The following is a 20,811-nucleotide window of genomic DNA, read 5'->3' as shown; positions in this document are numbered from 1 at the left end:
TATGGGTGGTTGCCCTTCAGCTTGGGTTTTGATCGTTGAGCTGTGACTCTTAAGACATAAAGCATTAACAAAACAAATGTGATTTATTGCTTAATCTTTTGAATCTGTATTATTATTGGTTTAAAACTTCATATGGGAAAATAGACTATAACTAAAAAACATAACTTTAACTATAAAATTAAGTTTTAAAATTTTATTTTTTGTTGTAGATGATAAGCCAACCAGTACACTATCAGCGGCGGATCTAGCATGAGGGCGGTGGGGGGCTTGAGTCCCTACTACTCATTAAAACCATAGAAACCCCTACTATAAATTTATATTAGAGATTAAAGAAAAAGTGACTGAAACTCTATCTATTTTATTTCAGATCCCTTTAGCATCATTAGCGAGATCTGTCACTTATTCATGTTTAATTAACTCCTTTCCCTGGTCTCTCTCTTTCCTCAAGTAACAAGTAGAAGACTGCCTTAATTCTTTAGACACTGTTCAAGTATCAGCTGTTTATATATTGCTTTTGTTACATATCAAGTTTAATAACTGTTCCTACTTTTGGTCAGGGGTTGTTGCTTTCGTAGCTTCATGTGTATTCATCATACAGTAGTATGTGGGAGCCAATTAATGATGAGAAAAGAAAGGCACACAATATGGCCCCGTTTAATTTCCAAAAACATTTTCCTAAAAACATCAAATCAAATCTTTAGACACCTAAATAAACCATTAAACATAGATGAAATAAAAAACTAACTGTACAGTTATGAAAGAAATCATTTGACGAATCTTTTGAGCCTAATTAGTATATGATTAGCCATAAGTGCTACAGTAACCCATATGTGCTAATGACGAATTAATTAGACTCAAAATATTCGTCTTGCGGTTTCCAGGTAAGCCATGAAATTCGTTTTTTCATTCGTATAAAAAACTTCTTTCGACGTCCGATTAGACGTTTGATGTGAAAAAAAAATTGGTTTTGCAAACTACGCACACCCATATATGCAATGCAATGCAAGCACGTTGGTTTGTTTCTGTTTCTTCCCGGTGTTTTTTACCGGCCAAGAAACACACAGGCATGCTGGATTGCAGGCAGAGGCTGCCATTGCCATGACAAGACGCAACGGACGCATGCAGATGCAGATGCCCACACCCTTTCCAGAATCTCCCCTCTCATTGATCGATCCATCTCTCTCCCGGCAACCTTTGGCGCCCATTCAATCAAATTTGTTTCTCTTTCTGCCACAAAAGTAAAAGTACACTTTTGAACCGTTTCGTATATACTTTCATGTGTAATTTTATCATGTTGGAGTCATTTGACGGGATTTACTGTAGATACGTGTTTTTAGTATTTACCTTTTCATTTTGGAAGTAAAAAAATCACGCTTCATCGGTTTATCGAAAACCAAGTTGCCCATCTTTTGGCATACCGTAGGAATTAACGAGCGAAACAACGTATTTATTAAAAAAATAATTCATGAATAAAACTTTTATATATGTATTCTTGGTGATCTAAAAGCTAAGATTAGAAAATTAATTAGGATGAAAAAACCTTAAAATTAACTCTATATTTAAATTTAAAAAATTTAAATTTTAGGTTATAATTATAAGCGAAAGATGAGAATGCAAGTAAAAGGTGATAAAAAAACTGATGGTTTTCGGTAAACTTTGTGAGGAAACCAAATAAAACCGACCAATTTTTAAAAACCGCCGGTGGCCGGTTTCATGAAAACCGATCGATTTTGTTAACCATGATCATCAGGTGAGTCGTGAGGTTTCTTGCCTATGATCATTTGAGCTATGGGTAGTGATAGGAAGCCAACAAGCAGACGATGAGAGGTTATCGATCGTTGGATCACGATCCGACCATTCTGGTGCTTCTTGCTTAGTTCGTGGAGAATTCAAGATTAATTGCAAGAACATTTTTCCTCTCCCTGAGAAGGTACCACTGTTTTTTATGTAAAATTTGGTACTTTCTAACATCTAAGGTATTAAGAAATTCTAAATTTTATATAGAAAACAGTGGTACCTATTTAACATCTAGGTACCAGAAGGTACCATTGTTTTCTATATAAAATTTGGTATCTTTTAGGACGTTAAAGATGGTAAAATTGCTCTAATTATAAGCATGTGTACTGGCTGGGCTGGCAGCCAGATTGGTGGGAGTAGATTCCATTTCACCATGCATCTACTTCTTCTCAAGAAAATTCCTAGCACAGTTTAGTGCAACAGCAAACAGTTGATGCCTCCAGTGCAGATCACTGATCATGGGTCATGCATGGCCATTGTACCAGCACACGGTGAGAAGTGAAAATTGGTAAGCATCCATCCATCTCACCTTGGATCATCTCCCATTCTCCCCTGCCCATGCATGCTTGCATTCTGCAAGAAATGCATACACACACACATTGACACTGCCATGAGAAAACCCTACTGTATTACTATGAAAAAAAATGTATTGATACTAGTATCATCCATCTCCCTCTCCAACAGTGCCATCTCTGGTCACAGCCAGCCACCCAGCCACTGTGAAGTCAGTCAGCTCCAAGAAAGCAAAACCAAGAAGCTGCAAGAACCACCACCACCACCACCACCTTTCATCCATGGCTGAGTGCATCACTGCTGCATGCATTCATGGACGCATGGAGGACACACATACGTATAACATGGACATCTCCAGCATCTCCATCTCCATGAGTCCATGTGCATTCAAGCTAGCAGCAGCAGCAGCAGCAGCAGTGATGCAGCCATGGTGGTGGTGGCTTTGGATGCACTGTTTGCTGCTGTGCTGCAGTGACTAGTCTAGCTCTCTCCATCTCTTTCTTTGTTTCTTTCTCTGTCTATAAATACAGAGGCTTCTCCTTTCCACCCAGCCCTTTTCCTCCTCCCGTCTTTTCCACCCCCCTCGCGTGCCCTAATTTCTCGCTGCTGCTTGTCCCCCCCTCCTTCACTTGAGCTTGCTTCAGCTCAGGCTCAGGCTCAGCTCACCCCCACTGCCCCCATATAAACAGTGGGAGGCTCACACTGAGTGAGTCAGAGTGAATCTTTTCAGCTCACATCTCACTATCTATCGCTGCCTCTCTCTAGCTAGGTACTCCTACAACCACTGTTTCTTCTTCTTGGGTTTGTTCTTGTTGTTGTTGTTGAAATTGTTTGGGGTTTTGCTCTGCAATTGGTGTTGAGCTAGCTGCAAGCCTGCAAAGGAGGCCCAAGAACAGAGAGCAGGATGGTGTAGTGGCGTTTCAGTAAGTGAATCCTCCCCCTTTCAGGTTTCCTTGAGCAGCTTCGGTTGAGCTTGTCATGCTAATGCAGGTGATGTGTTGTGTTGTGCTGATCTGAAGAAGCTGTTTAATTTGTGGGGTTGCTTTTTGTTATGTTCTTGCTCATGTTTCTTTGCTCTGTATGACTTGTATATGTTGTGTGTTTCTGGTCTGATTATATCTCTCCTCTTTTTAGTTTGTTGCAGTTTCTTCTCTTGTAGCCTTGTAGGGAAGTTGGTAGAGGGTGTTCTCCCAAAGTAAGGATTGATTGTCAGTTTCCTTAGTTTTCTTATTCACTAGTTGGGATTTTAATAGTATCAATAGTAAACTTTCTAAGGTGGGGATTAACTGTTGCCTGATATGCTGTCAGCATTTTCCCCTTTGTGGATTTTATATGGACTGTTGTGACTGGGTGAAATTTGTTTTCTTGATTGAAACATCTACCTAGTTCTTGCATCTTCACTCTCATTGCACTAATTGTTGTAGGGTTCTGTATTTAGGGGGATTCTACTTGCAGCTAGTCTGTTACCAGATATTGATATGCAGATTTGATTCTGTTTTTCTAACTTCAAATGTTCATTTGAGATGAAATATGCTCTTTACTCAGAGCATTTTTGGGAGGTTATTGATTGTTCCCTTCTACTCAAGAGAGGTAAACAAGCCAGCTTCTTCAGTACAGAGTTTCCAGGATGCCATTTTCTTCCCATCATTCCTCCTTTGATTGCTTCATGATTGTTTTTACCTGCTTCTCAGCCCATATCCCTTGGAATATCCAACTCCATGAAAATTACTACCACCTAAGAAAAAAAAAGCAAAATGGTGAGTAATTCAGAACTTGCTATATATATTAGTTACCTGAAAGATAGTAGTACCCAGCAACACAGATCCAATTTTCTGTATACTTGTAGTATAACCCCATGCTGCTTTCAATTTGTCAGTAGTACTGCTGTGTTAGTAACATCTAGCCAGGGGGATACAACGGTCCAATCAGACCAACACCACATTGATTTCTTTGGCCTACTATCACTATGTTTTCAACATTATTTTATTTTATTTCTTCCTGATTAATACTTGAATATATAGATGAAGAGTATGAAGTGGATGGCACAAAACACCCTTGAGGAATCCTAAGTTTCCTTGAGAAATAAATCTTATTTTCTAACTAGTTTTTTTATATTAAAAGACAGATGATTTATTTCACCTGAATATTTTTAATAAAATTATCAAAATCATCTTGTTTTGAAAAATTCAGAAAGTGATCAAGGTGAAATTCTAGCAGTTTCTTTTTGTGCGTGTGTATTTTTTCTCTCCTGGATCCTTCATTACTCCTAGGTGAACAGATGCCAAAACAGACTGAATTTATTGCAGAGTTGGTTTTCCATTTGTCAAATTTGCTCGAGACACCTAACCAACTAATTTTTTTTCTCCATGTCCAAATCAAAAATTCCATCTCGTGCGCAATTAGCCCCGGCCATAGCTTTAATGCGTCATTAGTAGGCTACCAGTGGGGGCTCCAAAATGGTCCAAGCATCATCACTTTACTTTGGATTTGCTCCTGCCTCTTTGCACATTCTCTTATTTTGTAGCCTTCCTTGGGTCATTAGGTAGGGTGATTTTGGCGGATTTAGCTCCTCATTGATCACCTCCCCAATCAATGCCAGATGGTGACACTGCTGAAGATGCAAGACAAGCTTGCGAGAAAACAGTGGTAGCTTATTATGAATATTATTTCCTCTCACAAAAAAATGGTGCCCACAACTTGTCCTGACACCGGTGGATTTGTCTCTATGCTGATAGTAATAGCTGGATGAATCATGGAGTGCTTAACAATGCGCCTACTTAGCAATAGTGTTTATGGTCGGTTGGCCTTTGCAACTTGCAAAAAAGAAACCAAAGAACCGTGGAAGCAATCCATCTTCTCTTTTTCTATGTCATTTTCATTGCTTTAACTGTTATCTGAAGAAGCTGCTGGTTAATACTGCCACCTGGCTGCTACAGGTAGTTAATTGTGTGATGTCCAAAGAATAATCGTGCACAGATTTACTAGTCCTAATCAATGTTTCTTGTAGAGGAGCATGTATAAGCTGTATGTAGAGGCACATAATAAGCTGTATGTATAAGATGTGTGGAGTGAAGGCCAGAGTTATGGATCCCTGAACAAATAACTCCCCCTGCTTTTGACACCCCAAACCGAAACATATAAATGCTGCAATGAATAAAGCAGGTAACTTTACACTATCACAGATTCACAGCCCTAGCATCTGCTTCTCTGGTCAGCTTCTTTCTCCTCTAGATGGTAATCACTTGCGCTGTTCCAGGCCAAGCATTTTTCTCTGCATCAACAATGCATTTAAACAGGCTGTGGTTGACTGGCTGAAAAGTGGAAATGCCCTTAGGTTGACTAGATTAGCACAAATACAATTAATGTGAAGTGTGTAGTTCTTTCATCTGAACTGAAAGTTTGATCTTTCTTGTCAGTTGCAAGATGAAAAATGTGCATTTTGCCGCATGAACTACTTTATTAGCTAAAGATGTGATCTTCTTCCTTGTGGAATCCATGCTTGTTTACCCTTTGTATAAGATTGAGTAGCTGCATTGGGGTGAAGATTTGATATTTCATACAGATAAGTGTTGCCGCGAGATGCAAATGTGCTGATGAAAGATGCGATCTTTTTCTTTCTTCTTTTGTGGCATGCGTGCATGGTGGATGGCGACAACAATGGCGGCGATGGAAGCAGAGTGCAGCATGAGTACGAGGAGGAGGGAGGAGGAGGAGGAGGAGGGATGGGCGATGGCGGAAGGGAATGCAGATGAGGGAGAGACAGCGGTGGCGGCCTGAGGAAGACGCCATCCTCCGCGCGTACGTCCGGCAGTATGGGCCCCGGGAGTGGAACCTCGTCGGGCAGCGGATGAACGCCGCCCTCGACCGCGACGCCAAGTCCTGCCTCGAGCGGTGGAAGAACTACCTCCGGCCGGGCATCAAGAAGGGGTCGCTCACCGACGACGAGCAGCGGCTGGTCATCCGGCTGCAGGCGAAGCACGGGAACAAGTGGAAGAAGATCGCCGCCGAGGTGCCCGGGCGGACGGCGAAGCGGCTGGGGAAGTGGTGGGAGGTGTTCAAGGAGAAGCAGCAGCGGGAGCTGAGGGACAGCCGCCGCCCGCCGCCGGAGCCTAGCCCCGACGAGCGGGGGAGGTACGACTGGTTGCTGGAGAACTTCGCGGAGAAGCTTGTCAAGGAGAGGCCCGTCGCCGTCGCGCCGCTGCTCATGGCCGCCCCGATGCTCCCGCCGTGGATGTCGTCGTCGTCGGTGGCGGCGGCGCCGCCGCCGCCCTCGTCGCCGTCGGTCACGCTCAGCCTCGCGTCGTCCGCGGTCACCGCGGCGGCGGCGCCCACGCCTGGTCCGGCTGCGGCTGCGGCTGCGGCGCCGTGGATGCAAGTGCAGCAGCCTCCGCCGCAGCCGGAGTTTGCGGCGGTGGGGCCAGCCGGCGGCGAGGCGGTGGCGGAGCTGGTGGAGTGCTGCCGGGAGCTGGAGGAGGGGCACCGGGCGTGGGCGGCGCACCGGAAGGAGGCGGCGTGGCGGCTGAAGCGCGTGGAGCTGCAGCTAGAGTCGGAGCGCGCGTGCCGGCGGCGGGAGGCGGCGGAGGAGTTCGAGGCGAAGATGCGGGCGCTGCGGGAGGAGCAGGCCGCCGCCGTGGAGCGCGTGGAGGCGGAGTACCGCGACAAGATGGCCGGCCTCCGCCGCGACGCCGAGCTCAAGGAGCAGAAGATGGCCGAGCAGTGGGCCGCCAAGCACGCCCGCCTCGCCAAGTTCCTCGACCAGGTCGCCACCTGCCGCCGCTGGCCTCCCGTCGAGATGAACGGCGGCGGCGCCCGGTGATGCCGCCGCCGCCGCCGCGTTTCTTGGACGTGACGAACTTTGTAAAACCTCTGCACGCCGCCGACGCCATGTCCTTTTGCATGCTTAGTTGCTCGTTGGACTTCGCTTTCTTTGCTTCTTCTCTTGTCCTTTTTGAAACTGTTGGAATCTTTGAGTTCACTTCTCTAGAAAAAAAATGTAATCTTGAGTCTCTTTTGATCATTCCAAGTTCCCTAGCTCTATTCAATAATAAATGGACCAAAATTGCAAACCAAAATGGCTCACAACAAAATTGACAAAAATTGCAAAATGGCTTGCTTAGTAAGCACTAAGCAGTACGAAGGACATCTCAACTCATGGTGGATTAGTCAATAAATTTAGAGAGATCTGAATAAGTTTGATAGAGTTTTAACTCTTTTTTCCATTGATTTTTACCATAAAACTTTAGGAGAGTTTTAATAGGGGCATTCATGGTTTTAACGGGGCAGTGGAGGCTTGGAGCCCCAGCCACCTCCATGTAGATCTGTCCTTGTCTCAGCTCAAAGATATCTTAACACAAAATGTGAGATTTCTAGTTTTATTGGTTTTGCTTATGTTTATAAGCTATATTTGAAGTAGATTTTGAGTTTTTTTATTATTGTTTATTTTTCAGTAAGAAAATGTATATAAAAGTTTTATTTATGTATTATTTTTTATTTATAAATATGTTATTTGACTTTTTTCTTTACAAGACAAGCAACCACCTTTTACTCTTATAGGTCAAATGGGGTCACATCAGTACATCACAGTGGGCTGGTTCTGTAAACAAAAAATAATTAAAAAAATCTATTTTCCTTCGACAATATTTGCAACTAGTTTAACTGTTTAAGAGACAATGAAATCGGACCATATGACTGTTGTTAGAGCTCTTTCAGAACGTACAAATTTTATTAGAAATTAGTTCAGTTCCAGTAAAAATCCTTGCAGAGTTCCTCTGTCCAAAGGATGCCTTCTGCTTTGCTTACATGCACAACATAATGGGAGGGAGCAATATGTACGGCAAAATAGCAACAAGGTGTTACAACTAACAAATGCCACTCCTGCATGTTTTACAATGGTAACAGAACAAGTAACCTGCAAGACAGGAAAAAATAGAAAATGGGACATCTGTAGAACAAAAGCATAAAACAACTTTAAACTGGTACGGTGATGCTCATTATCATACACGCTATGACGTTTAAGATGATATTGACTGCCACTTGTGTGTGGCCATCGCAACAGTTCCCTTTTCAGTCAAACATACACTGAAGCAACAACATTCAACCAAGCAATTACGCATACATCTTTCAATTGGGGGGGACCTAACTAAACTAGACCCTACCTAGGACACCGTATGAATGGTACTCTAGAACTACATTGAATTGTAGAACCCTGTCACAATGTAAGAAGCTACTACAAGAGAGCTACTCAGTGTTTACAGCAGCTTGAACTAGCCTGAGCTGGCTGACTGGTCCCCAGAGAACACACTTCCACTGGACGGTGCCGCCGATCCAGACTGGGAAGAGCCCAAGCCGCGGCTCCTCTGGATCTGCCTAAGCCTGAATATGTCCCGCGGCATTGCACGGCTCTGCACTGTCGTCGTTGTATCGTCCTCCTCTTGACCTCGCGCCCCTGCATTGAAATCGATGGTCATATAGTTGATCAAATTGTTTCATTTTTTTTGTATTGATCAATCCAATCTAAATCATAATTTCTTTTGTACTTTCAGAGTTCTTCCTCTTCGTGGATTGCCCGTCTCTTGGAGGTCTATGGACAGATCCATTCTGGTTCAATCCTGATTTGCCAGGACCTGAGAGGTCACTTGTGGCAGGACCGGGAACTTGCAAACCTGATTTGTCAACATTGTGTCCCACTGGCAATGTACTCTGCAGCAGCACGCTTAGCACAATATCCATATCTGGTGATGGCCCTACCAAATGAAAAAAAAAAGACCGTAGTGACACTTCAGCAACTCAAATTCAAGACTTTAAGCAGCAATAAAAAGATCAGGTACTCAAAACAATCAATTGTGTATATGCAGCTGTTCATGTCATGCAAATGGAAGCCCTGAACAGTAAAAAAGGACTAATTATATGCTAATATACATATCAAAACAACTTTTCTGAAAGGACTGAAACTTTCAAGAGTTTCAGTATTTTCAATCAGTTGGCAACTTTGATGGTAACACATCACAATTTTCACAAATTTTTTTTGAGAAGCAGCATTGTCACAATGACTACCTTTAAGCTGTCAAAAATTTCTCAACCAATGAACTTTAGGTACAAGGTATACAACAGCATCTAGTTTTATATAGATTCCCATGTTTTTCTCCTAATGATTGCAGTACCATCTGGCACAGAGCTAGGAGGTTACAAATCAGACAGTGAGTACTTATAGCGTCATATGAATGCAAGTGGGTCAGCCCGTGGGAACCCATTAACCCACCCTAGTTCATTTCGGTCTATAATTTCATACACCACATGAACTAGAAATTATCGAATATGCATTCTTAGCTGGATAGAGTGGGTCGATAGGTACATATGGGTCCACTCACTTGCATCCATGGGCATACCTTCAATAGCAGGCAAATTTGTGATGAAAGACATCATCTGTGGAGAAAGTCTCTTCAATATTTCATCGATCTCTTTTGTATACCCACTGGATGTGGTTGAGAAGTCTGGACAAGACAAAATCAAACAATGATAATTCATATGTGAGAAAGACAATTGTAGTTGCATGGCTGGAAGCATTTACAACCAGAACTATGAAAAGAATAGTTGTTGATCCCATCACTAGATGTTCATAATATCAATTAAATGAAATACCAAGTTGCAATCATTTTTTTTTTGTCCAGGAATGATGTGGTGTTAGCTGGCTGCTATAGGTAAACACGATTATGAATTGAATCATGATTATCTGAAATTATGTATACAAAATGGAGTCTCTGATCAAGATAATTGATACTCCCTCATGTTGGTAAATACATGTGTGTCATTACTTTTCATCATTTAACGGAACTTATATCATGATCTAAGAAATCTAGGATAACCAATACAGAAGTACAGAGGACAGATGAAGAATATGGAAATATTTAGAATACATAACTGATTTGTATAAATACCTTTCATCTGTCTAGGATCATAGATAACCATTCGAGAAATTTCAGGACGAACCACCTTTGATGATTGTGGCAAAGATTTTGTATTGGAACCAACTTGGCCAGTACCTTTATCTTACCCAACCAACCAGCAAACATAATTAGCAACTTCAGTAGTATTACATTGACATGATTGCTGGTAGAAAAAAAAAGTAACTTACCTAAAGTCGCACCACTACTTAGCACAACTGATTTTTCACCCCTATTAGCAATGTTCTTTGCAAGCCACTATGGTATTGACATCAAGAAAGCATTACAGGTGAGACTTTTCAATGGAAATCAAACATGAATTCTGAAGTGGCACATTGTAAAACCTAACAGAAACATTACGTAGAAAATAATAATGGTTTTTTCAGGTGAAATGATTAAGGACAAGTGAGGCATCATACTATTGCAATAAAATAGATTCCAACTTTTTATTTATGAATGTTCCTGTATTCTTGCATAATCAGTGCCAAAAGATAAATGAGCATATCTTTATAGGCAACTACTTGATCTAGTTTATCTTGAGTCCTATGTCCAAGTGTCCAACAGCCAGCGGAATTACTGCATCATGAGACTAGGGAAACCAAGACGGCACACTCAGGCTTTGTGAATACATGCATTAAAGTTGAGCTTGACAGTGAGTTCCAAATATGAACTGGACACATTTGCTTTTTAAAATATGATGTGTACTTGAGATAGTGCAAACCTCATGTCTTGATAGATAATCCAATTCTTTTGTTGAGCATGGCCAAAGATCCATATAGCTGTATCGAGAAACAACATCATAAAGTGTGTTTTCCAAGGCAGATAAGGCATCTTCGGATGTCCTAGATAAAGCCTCCTTCCTTCTTTGTTCCACCTAAGGAAACATGATTTACAAATAAGGAATATGTGAAAAAACATTTTGTTTTCTCCTAAGAAATAAAGAAAACTCGAATACATAAGACATACACATCCTCATCCAATTGTGCATCCACACATACACATACAGAGAGAGAGAGAGAGAGAGAGAGAGAGAGAGAGAGAGGTCAGGAATATGGAGAAAAATTGCAGAAGTTGCAAAGAAAAGAAAATGAGAAATGTTTATTAAGAAAGTATGAAATACACAAATTCCTTTGCAACAAGCACAATATGAAGTTATTACAGGGTGCAATGGAATATGGTAAATTGGATAAGAAGAGATCAATACGAGAACATGATAGAAAATTTAAAAAATATTGCATGCCCCAAATGTAGTTTCAAGATTTTGCAATGCCAATGTGTAATTGTGGCCCCAAAACCGGCCAAACAAAGTGGCAGCTTAGTATTTCTACCATATCTGACATTGTCCTGCCACTATACTTAATGAAGTTTTTTAAACAGTGTTGTAAATTATGGCGCAGATGGCAACTGGCAAGTCCAAGTCACCAGCAAGGAGCACATAAGTTTAACACAAGTATTCCTTCACAGAAAGGATTATTCTATCCTGCAATCATAACTTATATATAAGTTTTGCCTAGATGAATAGAAGTATAATTATTAGAGCTTCATACCTTTAACATGCTTGACAAATCCCCGTATGTCTGCTCAAATTGAGCAAACCGTTTCCACACCTACAAGATAATAGCAATATGCATTAATCAGACAACATAAAAAGAGTCTATATTCCTTATAGGTGCAAATTTGCTACTGCTGAAAAAGCTCCGATGCCAAAATACCACTATCAGAAAATGCATTGCAATGGTAAAGGGTATATTCTCATGAGTTTTGATGTATATCAATGTTGTTGAGAGCCTTTAGTTAGAGAACGAAATGGAAACTCTACCTCTATGGATTCTTCAGGAGGAAGTAAGCTTAGAGCTCTCTCAAACAAAGCACGCACATTTCTGTCATCATTTAAACGACACAGGAAGTCTGCATATCTGTACATTGCACCAATCTCAACTCTCAGCAACACAAATTTACCATTCACATCTCTTAACTATATAAGAAAAAGTGCAAGAAACCCTTTCCACCTGTTAATGTATGAAGCTAAAATGGAAATGCAAAAAAGATATGTAGACAGAAAACCAAAAGGCAATATCCAAGCCTGGAAATGAGTACGTACTCAAGGATATATCCTGGCTCATGCATAAAACGCTTTAAGCCAGCTTCAAAAACACTTTGGGCCACCTGTAATAATATTACACAATAGATGAATTAATGCAAAAAAGAAAAAGAAAACAGATAAATAACTCAAGAAACATGATTGGCATTTCGTAAATAAAAAATTCAGCATATATAATTCCTTTCACAACCTTTGCATCCTTGTCAAGGCAAAATGCCATTGTAGCATAAGCAACATAGACATGATAGGTGCAGCTTGGCAATTTCCGAGCATCCAGAAAGTACTTACGAGCTGCCTCAATGCCTTCGGTTCTCCTTAGAAATCGAATATACTACAACAGAAAACCAGATGCTAAAGCTCTCACATACAGTGCAGTAATAATCTAAGTACACTAAAAGTAATAGCGACGAGTTAGAAACTCACCTGAATATGTGCGAGTGAAGTCTTCCCCACATTCTCAGCTATAAGAGAGTCATATATTGCTTTAGCAGGCTGCAATTGAAGGGTATGAGAGAAAAGAAGAAAACAAAATCGTCTCTAATGTAGTTTTAGCAGCACTGAAAAGGGGGCTATCTGACCTGAATTGCCCCTCTAGATTCTTCCAGTTCGGCAAAGGCATACTTTAGTACTTCTGAATCTATGAAGAGAAAAGGTGGAGGAATTGAGTTGAAGTCATGACCAGGAAATGCTATTGTAGCTTTAAAGATCAAGTAACACAGACTAGCAAGTAAAGTCATTTTTTAAATCTGGATTGTATGTTTATCATGCATCCATATCCAGAGTATCTGGATAAAAATATCAACATGTCTTGATTATCGATTTTATCTGGCAACCACACGCAATTATTTGATTTGTACAAAACTATTCGATTAATTTTTATTTGATTGACACCCCCTACTAGCAACTTATTGTAAATCTGTTGCATGGTCAATATGATTGAAATTAGGAAAAAATTTACATACAACAAATGACTAGCAAATATGAGAGAAAATTGATAAGGTAACATGCTACGAATAAAATGTTGAGTCTTATTGCCAGAGACTTACTCCCAAAAGGATAGTTGACAACTGGAAGGTACATCATATGTTCATAACTGAATTGAAGAATTGAATGGAACTTCAGAGAATAATTTATTACCAGGGAGAGCTTTTACAGCACGCTGAAATATTTTTATTGCAGAATCCATAGAACCATTCTTGGCATGCCATGTAGCATAATCATACCATATATCAGGATGATGGTAAAGATACATCAAGCACTGAAAATAAAAACAAAGTAACCAAACAGAATACTGTGTTCATCTCCAAAACATAATGGCACTTACAGTAAGGCATAAACTACGAATAAGATCACAAGAATTATAAAGCCAAAAAAACCTCTGTGCATCCAAACGTACAGGAAGGAAATGGCTTACTTGTTCATATGTAAAGGTAACTCGCCTATTAGCAGTTGTGGCATCAATCCTTTGAGGGTTCCCCCTGCAATGGCACATATTTTGAGTTAGAAGGGGGGAAATATATTTTAGGAGTGACATAAGATGACAAACTGATACAGCTAGTTAGAAGAAACAGTGTAATACATGATTTTCCTCCCACTAGTTAAGTATGCAAGAGAGAAAGATGATAGTTTCTGAGCATATAAGCAAGTTCTAAAATAAGCAGAAAACAAGAATTCCTAGGGCCTGAAGATCGGCGAAAAACTCATATGCTCAATTGGCCAATTGCACCAGGTAGTGACCAGTAAGGCTCAAGCTATTGACTAAATTTTAAGATGCACACACAATTTTATTTAGTTGGGTAGGGGTGTTAGAAAAAAAGAACACGAAAAATATTAGCTTATATATATCGACAAAAAGAGACACTGACCCTTGATGAATTAGATCATGAATACGTTTACTCACTTTTCAAATGCCAAAAGTCTTTTCCATGCCATACACTGTTGCTCTTCCTGTGAAACAACTTAATGAGTTTCCTGCCAGTTAAATGCTGGTCATTTGCATCTACCAGAGTTCACAACAAAATAACCATAAAATTTTAAATTCTAATGTTGGACACATGACAGGAAACTATCCAATATGTCTAAAGCTTGACCAGTAAATAAACAACAAAACAGTGTCCAGGCCTCTAGGGAAGGACGTTATTGTAAAATCAACAGAAAAGTCCACTATGCTAATAATCTGTGCTCAAAACTAGAACAGACTACGGACAAAATTCACAATTTACCATTTCTTTTTAATATTTAAGCACGTATCTTTTGAAATATACAGCAAATAACTTCTGTTGCTAAGGCAGTGTTCTTTTTGGAGGATTGGAGGACGAAAGTTGATGGATGATATACTTGATTATAGGGATAAATTAACTATTATATTTTTAAACTAAGCAACAGAGTAGAAGAAAGCTTTTTTGAGAAAATGTATTTTTAGAAGGTGGAGCAAATAATATGTGGCAATAATCTGGTGGATAATTTCAAATGAATGGGGACTAAGACAAAGGGGCTGATTGGTTACTTCAGCAGCTATATGGTTCAGAGGAAATATAGAATCCTCAACATTCGGAAAGAAGCAGCAATAAGTATCGAGAATGTATTTAAGTAAAAGCTATGTTATCATGTTTTTCTATAGTAATCAATTGTTCTGTTTCAACCATCACACCAGTGAATGACAATGAGAAAGGATGAAAAATTTATGACAATTGTAATTTATGCTGTTACAAAAATACAAGGAATGCATGGAAAATAAGTATGCAGAAAACTAAAAAGAAAGGAGTGATTCAATCAATGCCTAGTGTAAAGAAATATTAGAAACTGACTGCTGTTTACCTTGTAGGAGCCTATGGGTGGAACTGCCAGCATGTTCCAATCAATATCATCAATGTACTTCTTACGCTCTCTATATACAGCTTTAGCACTGTTAAACTTGGGCTGGTACTCTGATAACAAACCTTTTGCCTGGAATACAGATAGGTAATAAACACCTCCATATAAATCAAATGCAACTCACGTTCTTGTTGTTTTATATTTGATAATTATAATTTTCAAAACAAAATATTTGATGAAGCCTGCTAAAAGAAATACTAAAACTATTGATACAATTAGAATGCATTCAATATGCATTCGTGAAGAACTATAAAACCATTTATTTTACCAGTACAGCTATTAGAGCTTTTAGCAAGCTAACTTTGATAGAGAACAAAGAATCAAATGCGAACTACAATTACCAAGGTGCGGCTAACAGAATTCTCAAAGTTTTCATAATCCTTCCATAGCTGCTCCACATGATTAGTTGGAACTAAAATTGCCTTCTGATATACTTTTCGTACAGTAGTCATGCGATGCGATTCTTCCTGGGGTGTCATAGACTGAAGAATATGCAAATGAATATTTACAGAGTAATAGAAGGAATAAACATTAACATAGGACAAGGATAGGAAGCAAGAAGGAAGACAACAAACCGGCATTGACTTCAAGAAAGCAATATAATCCATCCATACAGGGCCAGAAGCAACATCATTGCCTGGAAATTTTAAGCGTCCAAAGTTTAAAAACTATACCTGGGAAATCACATGTTCACATCATCATCAGGCACTACTTCAAATTATAAATGCCAACTTACCAACATAGTTCAGCATGAAATCAAAAGCCTTTTTGGTCTCTTCCAGACCCTCAGAACCCCTTTTATCATTCACTCTCCTGATAAAGTTGATGTAACAACGCCTGCAAGTTACATAAACCCAACCAAATTGGGAAATGTTAATAATGCACTTGAAAGCACACTAGATATTAAAGCCAAGAGAATTGCCAAAACTAAGAGCAATAAAAAATGCAGACAATCACAAAATGATCACCTTTATCACAAAAACTGGATCACAGAACAGGGAGCTGGTGACTGATGAGACCATCAGGTAAAAATGACCAGATACTGCTTAACAATTTGACTACATGGGTGCATGATTTGATAGCAGGTATATTTCAGTCCCAAAACACACATCAAGACAAGGATATAGCACAGTGGTAGAACTAGCAACGACAATAATTCACTGACTGACACTAAAGCAATTCATTCACTATCCAGCATATGCATAGTCATATCCTTTTTTTTAACGAATCACCACAAGTATGCATAGTCATACTATAATGTGAGCCCTAAATACAGTCATTGAAATTTAGCCTCTGCTCACCAGAGATTAATCTGAAGGCAACTGAGCAAGCATCTGCTGAATATCTGTTTGGTGGCCTCGTCATCCTTCGCCGCTATGTAAGCTTCAACATACTGCTTCCAGTACTTCGCCTGCGCATGCGTAACCAGTGATGCAAAGTGAAAATGTCATCCCTAGATGACGGATAAGATGAACCCCGAAAGTAAAACAACACATCTAGTCTGCGATCAAACAACTCACCGCAGTGGGGAAGGTGGCCAGCAGCTTCTCGTAGATTGGGGCAGCCTCGGCGATGGGAAGCAGCTGGACAGAGTGAGCGAATCAGTGAGCTCACCAGTGCAACCCCAATTCAAGTCAACACGAACTGGAAGGGGAAAACACACGCATGGAAAAGAGGCGTGAGGGGGAGAATTTGTTTGGGGGGGGGGGGGGGGGGGGGGGGGGGGAGAGCTCACCTGGGCCTCGTTGGCGAGGATCTCGGCCGCCTCCACGTTGTAGATATCCATGACTCCAACCCCCGCCGCCGGCGGATTTCTGTTCACCCGCAGAGAAATCTGGATTCGCGGCGAAGAGGAGGTCACCGGAGCAGTTTGGAAGGGCGAAATTCGAAGCGAGCTAGGGTTCCTTACGTGCGGGAAGGGGTCAGCCCGGATGGGAGGGGGGGATCTCCACCCCGCGCCAGTCCACTATAGGGGAAGGCGAAGGAGGAGGAGGACGGCGACGTCGGCGGCGGGAAGACGGAGGCGAGCTCGCGGCGGCGGAGAGCTCCCTCCGGCGAGGAGGCGAGTTCGACGGCGGCGCGAGCGAACGGAGAAAATCAGGGGGGCGTCGGGAAACGCGGAGGTGACGTGTTTGAATAAAATTTAGATAAATTTGTTGAATATTTTGTATTTTTTTGAAAACAATTTCGCGCAGCACATAGGGACAATCGGATCGATTTCAAAGAAGTGTAGGATAGGTGGATTATATTATAGCACCTTTTTTGGTTGCCAGGAATTTAAATTGGTGTTTCTGGAATTTGGTTTCAATTTTGTTTTTTTATTAGAATCAAATTTGATTCAAGCTGATTCTTGTTCGTTTGTTTTTCCTAGGATGGGTGGCATTAGATTTTGCATTAAAGAAAATCGAACCGTAACATCGTATGTTATTCGTAGGACTGGATAGCGGCTATTTTGCCATTAAATACTGAGAAATTATATAATTTATTGTAAAAGTGCTTTATTTTAAAGGTGTTTTCGACGAGTTCTAAGATATATGAGTTTCATTTCACATTACTATAAATCGAGCCCTTAAAATCACTCGAAAATCACTCGTAGAGAAATTTGTCATCACTAGTTTGAAAATATTTGAAATAAATGCAACACCATCTATCACTTTATACCTCGTTGAAACATTTATTACAATGTGCAAGACATCAAAGATATATTGGTTAAAACATCGAGGAATCATAAAATATATCCATGATTTAAACATATGAATATTGTTATACACATAACCCTAGTTGAAACATTTTTGTACCACACATGAACCATCGAGATACATTAGTGAACATCGGGAAGCCATAAAACATATTTATTTTAAACATATACAATGTCGCCTAACCCACTTTAAACATTCTTCAATCACGCGTGAAACATCAAGAAACATTAAAAGAATTATAAAATGTGTCTGCCTAGATCTAGTTTCTTACTCATCTATAATATGACAAGTACTACCTAATACTAAAAGAAGGGGACTTTGAAACCAAAGCTAGGACAATGGGGTGATGCGAAGGAGAAGGCAGGAGAAGAAGCTGGCACACCAACCTATTCGGATAAGTGTAGAGAAGAAAGAAAATGGAAATTTTTCAAAAGAACTTTTCCATAGATAGGCATACTATAGATGAATTTCCACCTCCTTGGAGGAGTGAATGCAAGGACCACTAGATACACACAACATATGTCCCTTGTCCTCGGTCGTCATAGATGCACGAGTAGCCGCCATGTCCTTCCATTATAATGATAGTCACACCTCACTTCTGAGATCTCGCCCCATACATCCCATGCCCCTCAACCCTTAGCATGCATCCTCATCGTTGTTGTCAGAGAAGAAGGAGATAACCATTTGGCTTCTTCTTCCCAATTTGTGCCCCTCTTCTTTCCAATGATCGATCGTCAAGCCCCTTGCCCTTCCACCCCTCCCCCCCCGCGCGCGCCAATTGCTGTTAGAAGTGGTGGTAGCCTTGGTATCGTCCCAACCACCATGGCTACTGCTACTCAAAGTTAGGGAGAGGTGAGAAAGATCACATTTTATTGTTGCTTAAACATAGGAGAGACAACCACATGAGTGAATGAGACAAATAGGGAAGGATGGGCGTTGCGGTCGCCCCTGGCGCAGATCAAACTCATGCCCATTGGCATTTTGCGCATTTTTTTTATCAAAAATATACCTTGAAATATCATTATCTACTTGGTCTTGTATATTAGCAACGATGGATGTCCATGCACTCAGGTGTTATCTAGTTGAAGTTCTCACTAGAGTGTAGCCAACTCATATTAGTTTTGTTAGTTTTCATGGAAAGACTAATATTATGATAATTGTCTCCGATATTGTCATGTGTAAGGTGGAGTTTATTGGAGTTAAAATTGTCTCAATTGCTAGAGTGGCCTGATGCAAATCTTGGCTGATGAAGTGATGAGGATATGCGTTTCATATTTGTTCATAAATTGTTTGAGGTTGAGGTTGTGCTCATGTATTTAGAGCGATAAAAGTAAAACATGAAAAAAAAACTAATATTTATCAAGCCTATTTATCAATGGATCAAACAATACCTTTTTTTATGTCCCTATAAAAATTGATAGCAATTTAATTGGAGGTACATGTTGTTGAAGCAATATATGGAGTGTCAATGGTTTATGCGATTGATTAGATGGTTTCTGTTTATTCCAAAATTATATATAAGTTGGCAAGAACACATCTACAAATCTCCCGTTAATCCAAATATTCAATTCAGATTCGGTTTAAACAATCTGTATATACACTCGTGTACTTAAATGATCGTTGATTTTGCATATGGACTCTGTTTCGTAGGTTTATATAGTCGAGCTGGACATTTTCTGTTTAAATTAATCACTGACTGATGGTGCTTTTTCACGCCAAGTACAGTGTCTTGACTCGAGTGGTGTTGTAATTTGGAATGAGCAGACGAAACTACAGTAACTCCAACTACCGATCAAATTAATTACTATATAATTATTTTAGATTGGTTAGCAGAGATAGTCGTGAAGAAAAGACTTCAGTGCCATTCAGTAATGGGAAATGGATATAGATGTGAGATTAGCTGGGAATAAAGTAGGAACAATTTTGAATAAAAAGTGGTCTATGCGACGAAGACTTGAGTACCGTTCAGTCAAGATTTTGTTTTCACAGTATAAGTATTTTTTAAGTATTATTCACCACTAATATAAGAAAAAGGGATTTCGCAGGAGGCCACGCCCGCACCCCTGCGACTAAATGTGAAATTTCACATAGTCAAGTTAAGTAAGCCACTTGCGAAAATAAGTTCTTTTCACATGCGGGTCCTGTGAAAATATATTTTGGGCAAAGAAAATGGAAAAAAAAACGACCAGAAATCACATATTCACATGATTGCACAAGTCACAAATCCCAAATGTTGATTCAATGTTCTTAGATTAGAGACTACTGCAAACATCAACGCAACATGAACATTCAGATCCATCCATCCATTCATTCATAGAATACAAGCATCAGCATAACATGAAAAATGGGAGAAATGTAGGCAAGAAGAACAATACTTGGGGATGATTGTGGCAACAGCGGTACGGTTGCTCAATGACTGGTGATTCGTGCTGTCGGGCCTGCAGCCTACTATGTAAGGTCTATCGGGGAAATTCATGCCATCGGGCAGTTTCGTATCTTTCCTGGGCTGTGCCGGCTCAAGCACAACCCACTAACTATCTCGGGTCGTGCGTGCTTCGTATCATACCGAGCCATCGTGTGTTGGACCAACCCATGAAAGCACGACCCATATACCACCTCTATTCTAGGGAATCGAGATCAGAAGAAGAGGAAAGTAAGATGACGAGGGGAAGAATTTTCACATGTGTGCGATCAAAACCACTTCGAAGCGAGTAAGGAGGACGGAGGCAATCCGTCTACTATGGAAATTAGAAAGTTGAGGTAAAAGATGTTTGATTTTTGAATTGTGGAGATAATTCAAATGGCCGCAATAGTTAAGGGAGTATTTGTACCTTTTTACTCCCTCCGTTTCATAATGTAAGATGTTTGACTTTTTTAGTGGCAATGT

General features: G+C 40.3%; 2 protein-coding genes across 8 annotated transcripts; one reads left to right on the top strand and one right to left on the bottom strand.

Annotated features, from left to right (window-relative positions):
* The first annotated feature begins 2,877 nt into the window (after positions 1-2,877).
* LOC102712493 (protein rough sheath 2 homolog) lies at positions 2,878-7,382 on the top strand. 4 transcript variants are annotated; one of them, XM_040529638.1, is made up of 3 exons: positions 2,878-3,079; positions 3,176-3,233; positions 5,987-7,382. In XM_040529638.1, the coding sequence occupies exon 3, from the start codon at positions 6,053-6,055 to the stop codon at positions 7,124-7,126; it is 1,074 nt and encodes a 357-aa protein (XP_040385572.1). In that variant the 5' UTR covers positions 2,878-3,079; positions 3,176-3,233; positions 5,987-6,052; the 3' UTR covers positions 7,127-7,382. The 4 variants fall into 4 exon arrangements, with proteins under 4 accessions (XP_040385572.1, XP_040385570.1, XP_040385574.1 ...); XM_040529636.1 differs by having other exon boundaries at positions 2,878-3,233; XM_040529640.1 differs by lacking the exons at positions 2,878-3,079; positions 3,176-3,233 and adding an exon at positions 4,464-5,472.
* An 867-nt stretch (positions 7,383-8,249) lies between these two features.
* LOC102712220 (cleavage stimulation factor subunit 77) lies at positions 8,250-17,328 on the bottom strand. Of its 4 annotated transcripts, none has more exons than XM_015843300.2 (23): positions 17,135-17,328; positions 16,961-17,059; positions 16,746-16,808; positions 16,527-16,636; positions 15,962-16,062; positions 15,801-15,862; positions 15,567-15,707; positions 15,169-15,297; positions 14,252-14,298; positions 13,766-13,829; positions 13,489-13,609; positions 12,930-12,988; positions 12,775-12,843; positions 12,542-12,682; positions 12,352-12,416; positions 12,070-12,166; positions 11,798-11,857; positions 10,972-11,124; positions 10,442-10,508; positions 10,245-10,349; positions 9,678-9,800; positions 8,847-9,053; positions 8,250-8,755 (listed from the first exon to the last, which is right to left on the bottom strand). In XM_015843300.2, the coding sequence occupies exons 2-23, from the start codon at positions 17,009-17,011 to the stop codon at positions 8,574-8,576; spliced, it is 2,217 nt and encodes a 738-aa protein (XP_015698786.1). In that variant the 5' UTR covers positions 17,012-17,059; positions 17,135-17,328; the 3' UTR covers positions 8,250-8,573. The 4 variants fall into 4 exon arrangements, with proteins under 4 accessions (XP_015698786.1, XP_015698785.1, XP_015698787.1 ...); XM_015843299.2 differs by having other exon boundaries at positions 10,245-10,355; positions 17,135-17,327; XM_015843301.2 differs by having other exon boundaries at positions 9,696-9,800; positions 17,135-17,325.
* Positions 17,329-20,811: the final 3,483 nt, after the last annotated feature.

This window comes from Oryza brachyantha, chromosome 12, assembly GCF_000231095.2.
Source record: "Oryza brachyantha chromosome 12, ObraRS2, whole genome shotgun sequence".
In the NCBI taxonomy this organism is placed as follows: Eukaryota; Viridiplantae; Streptophyta; class Magnoliopsida; order Poales; family Poaceae; genus Oryza; species Oryza brachyantha.
The sequence above is the reverse complement of the archived record's forward strand: the minus strand, read 5'-3'. Positions and strand labels throughout refer to the sequence as shown.